Below are 4,024 nucleotides of genomic sequence, written 5' to 3' on the forward strand. Positions count from 1 at the left end.
ACATTCTTTTTAAAATATCAATAAAATGCACAGAGATTTTCAAGTTATTTACAACCATTTTGTTCTTAATAAATTAGATAATATTATTGTATTTAATTCTTCGATTATATTGTAAAAACCAATTAATTTTTTGTCATTATCATAATGATAAAAAGACCTATTTTTATTTGGATTAGAAAAATATTGAATCAAAATGATTTAAAAATTTTATATACATTTTAATTTAGTAAAGACTGGATTATAAAAGTTATTAAAGATTATAATGTTAATTTGTAAAATATGATAAATTCTTTATTAATTATCAGTTAAAAAGAATTAAAATAAACAGAAAAGAAACACTTCAGTTAGAAGGTCACTCTTATTTATTTTTATTTTTGGCTATTCACGCCCTAAGGGCATTAAGAAGGCCTTTTTTCCCCATACCGATGGTGGATTCGTCCAGTCCTACGATGGAGACGAGCGGCTGGTGAAAAAATGTATTTGCTGGGCCCCAGAGCAAATACAGCAAACTCTTGAAAGAACTATATGATTGGAACGTAAGTTGCGACATTTTTTTTCAAGTGTATTAAGAGTTCGTATTGAATAACGTCAAATGAAAAAATTAAAAGACAGTAGAGATGTTAATATCATAAAAGAATATTAACATATTTTTAAGTATTTAGACGATATTAATTAGTTATTTGATATATTTTTCGTTCTTTATTCAGTTTTATATAATTTTTTATTAAACTTAATTTTCCATTTTGATACGAGTATTAATTTTCTGTTTGGACTACAATTTGAAAAAATTTTAGACCTATAAATTCCCACTGTCGTCCGTCTATATCTCTGTTTTAATCTCGAGAATGGGATTAGATAAATGAAAGTCGAGAAATTATAAAAAGCTTAGAGGCAGGAGGCTCCAATTAACTAAATACGATCATTCGATGAAACCAGAAGTCACGTTATTTCGATTCAAAAATTTCCCCTAAAAGGAGTTACATAGATGACCGGCACGACTCAATTGCTAAAGGAAAAGTATGATGTACAGGTGCAAAACACTACTAATTTGATGGTGGAGAGCATATATTTTAAATTAAATAAATTAATAAATATGGTTAAAAATTGCATCCCGGCATTGTGGCGATTTCACAATAAAATGCTCGTCATGATTGATTTTTTTCTTGCTCCTTTTCCGAAGTGATGTTTATATATACGTATAAGGAAAACCAGGGCAAATGAAGGTTTTAAGGGTTATAAAATAGTGAAGGATTGGTTGAAAATGAACAAGTTTATTTTTAACTACTTGACAACATATTTCTTTTAAAAAGTTTACACAATTTTTTAAGCTCGAAAACACTAAGTGAAAACAAAAAGAAATAAATATAATAATTCACTAATGTGTACAGAAATTTACTCAATATTTTAATCCATTGCTTGTTACAAATTTCATTACAAAAATAAAATAAAAAACAAAAACTAACTAAAGACAAAATTATTAGACCACCTTGTTTAAGATCTAGTTGGGCCTCCTTTTGCTTTCAAAACAACCTTGATCCATAGTAACATTTGTTACATTAAATGTTGGCACTCCTCAGGAGATATTTCAGACCAGGATCGTTCAATTGCGTTTTTCACCAACTAACTCACACCTCTAAGGATGAGATGGTGATTTAACAGAAAATGATATTTTGTTTTTTCAAATCTGTTTTCCGAAAAACACTATTGTGTTGCTCGTTATTGTGTTGTTTTTAATTTTTTATATTTTGTTTATATTTTAAATTTAATTTCTTNATTTAATATAGCTCACTTAGTAGCCATAGGGAAGAGTTAACATGGGCATATACACAATAGTCTTTTTATATTAATATAACTTTTGTTTATTTTGTATAAATTATATTTTGTATTTGGACGTTATCAAAGCGTGAATAAAAGACAAATGATAAAAATGATACAAAAGAAATGACAAAAAAAACATGTTTTACTTATTTTTGAATTATTTTAGATAAAATTGAATTCACTACTTGTAATAATTTAAGAATTTTTTTTTATTTTTATCTGAATGTAAATTCTTATTTGTCCATCTGACAGATTATATCTGCTATAATAACGTTTAAAATTTTAGTTATATTTAATTGCTCGTTTTTCTACGAAGTTTCGTTGCTGCATTTAATTGTCGTTCTGCTATTGTTATATCTTTACAATACGATTTCCATGACCTTGCACACAAATTTATAAATAGGAGTTTCCTGGAACTCCCTGTTGTATCCTTTACTATTAAATTAATAATAGAAAAATATCTAACTTGCCTTATATATAAAATTATTTCCATATTTATAAATATTCATGAAATATAAATAGCGTTTATTTTGTGAATATATTGTCAAATTTAAGCGTATAATTAAATTAATCTGAAGTACAAGCACACTATCATAACTTATATAATAGATATATTATTCGTCATAAATATATTTCTATAGCTTTCTTTACAATTGAATGAGTTTTATAATATCCTTTGGAGATATAATTTAAGGCAAACTTATATAATAATTCAATACTCTCACTCACAAAACGGGTCTTCGTAATATCGAAGAGAGAAAGACGAAATTAAAAATCCAAGTGCTGGTCCAAATATCCTTAAAGCGGACATACTAGCTAAAAATAAATATATTTAATATTGTACTTTCAAGATTATTTTATATTATTTAATCTACAGTTGCAAATTTATTCTATAAACTTATTATAGCATTCTATTACTCACCTAAATATACTGGAGAATCCTTCTTATCTACATTATCATCTAGGTATGGTGTTCCAACTGCAAAAAATGCAGTGTAACCAAAACCGCATAAAAAATTCGCTACAAATATAATTGATATTGCTGGTATAGTTGGCGATACTTCTTCTTTTTTGCAATGTTCATTTGATTCTGGATCACAATATTCATATTTAGGTTTAACGAGTTCGTTAGGATCCTTTGTTATTAAATGAAGAGCAGGACCGTAGATGAAATAAGGCAAAGCACACATGAAACAACTGAGTGCCACAATTAGCATACCAGCAGCTATCCATCTAGGTCTGTGAGCACGTCCTCCGAAATAACCAATCAGTACACTAATTATGATCGGACTAAAATTATCAGCGATCATAAGAAATCCACTTATCCTACTATCGAAGGCATAACGCTTCTCTAGAGTAGAAAGGGAACCTACGAAGCAGGTAAAATATGCAGCTTCTACTATACCCAATAAACAATAATTAATGAGGTAAGCCTTAGAATTTGCAAAACGTTGTAACCATCTTGGTTTACATTTGCCTAAGCCACATAAGGTATCGTCATTTTCGGATTCGGCAACGTCTTCAGATAAAGATTCAAAAGTTGGCACAGCACAAAACTCAATTTCGGAATTTTTTATTTTCTTCGTGTTTGTCATTGTGATACAATTATTCGAAATATAAATTATTTGAATTAGAAAAGCAATTTATTTTAAACTGATAGCACTCACATGACATAAATTGATGAAATGAATCAATCAAATCTTCTGAATATATCTTATCGTCCATTTACAGACAAACGTTTTAATCTTAAAATTTATAATAATATAGTTCAACAGCTTTCTATAATCGAATATTGTGCAACGTAGAAACCGACTTACAATATCTTCGTAATAATATTAAAATATTCCTTATCCATCACTTAAGCACTTTCTATACCAATACATACATTTATCGGCATCCTATACTTGACTCTTTTATACGATGTCGAATTTCCTGATTATCTCACTATTGCTTCCTTTTCTTACTTGCCATTAACAATATTCTAGTAACTTTTATTAAATATTCTCCAATAAAAAATTTATATTATTAATGTTAGAAAATTTAATAATTCTCTAGCGTAATTTAGTATAATAATTACAATTGGCTAGTTATAATTATTGTAAACAAAGTAAAGAGGATTTATTAAGATAACTAATAAAAAAATTAAAAAGCAAAGTCCACAGATAAATTTTAATTTGATCTCTTTTGAACGAGTATATTTGCAATA

The 4,024-nt window shown here is 27.5% G+C and overlaps 1 protein-coding gene across 1 annotated transcript; it reads right to left on the bottom strand.

Annotated features, from left to right (window-relative positions):
- Positions 1–2,453: 2,453 nt before the first annotated feature.
- On the bottom strand, positions 2,454–3,660 carry LOC111623066 (solute carrier organic anion transporter family member 2A1-like). The gene is made up of 2 exons (XM_023365548.1): positions 2,741–3,660; positions 2,454–2,634 (listed from the first exon to the last, which is right to left on the bottom strand). Exons 1-2 carry the CDS (start codon positions 3,411–3,413, stop codon positions 2,540–2,542), a joined length of 768 nt encoding a protein of 255 aa, XP_023221316.1. The 5' UTR covers positions 3,414–3,660; the 3' UTR covers positions 2,454–2,539.
- Between the last annotated feature and the right edge of the window lie 364 nt (positions 3,661–4,024).

Source organism: Centruroides sculpturatus, unplaced genomic scaffold (assembly GCF_000671375.1).
Source record: "Centruroides sculpturatus isolate CEXI.00-Female unplaced genomic scaffold, Cexi_2.0 scaffold237, whole genome shotgun sequence".
Classification (NCBI taxonomy): domain Eukaryota; kingdom Metazoa; phylum Arthropoda; class Arachnida; order Scorpiones; family Buthidae; genus Centruroides; species Centruroides sculpturatus.

What these genes read in the sequence shown, in the direction of transcription:
- LOC111623066 (XM_023365548.1), bottom strand. Translation starts at nt 3,413, where the DNA reads ATGACAAACACGAAGAAAATAAAAAATTCCGAAATTGAGTTTTGTGCT. An exon ending in GGATTCTCCAGTATATTTAG is followed by an intron (nt 2,635 to 2,740) that starts GTGAGTAATAGA and finishes ATTTATTTTTAG; the next exon opens with CTAGTATGTCCGCTTTAAGG.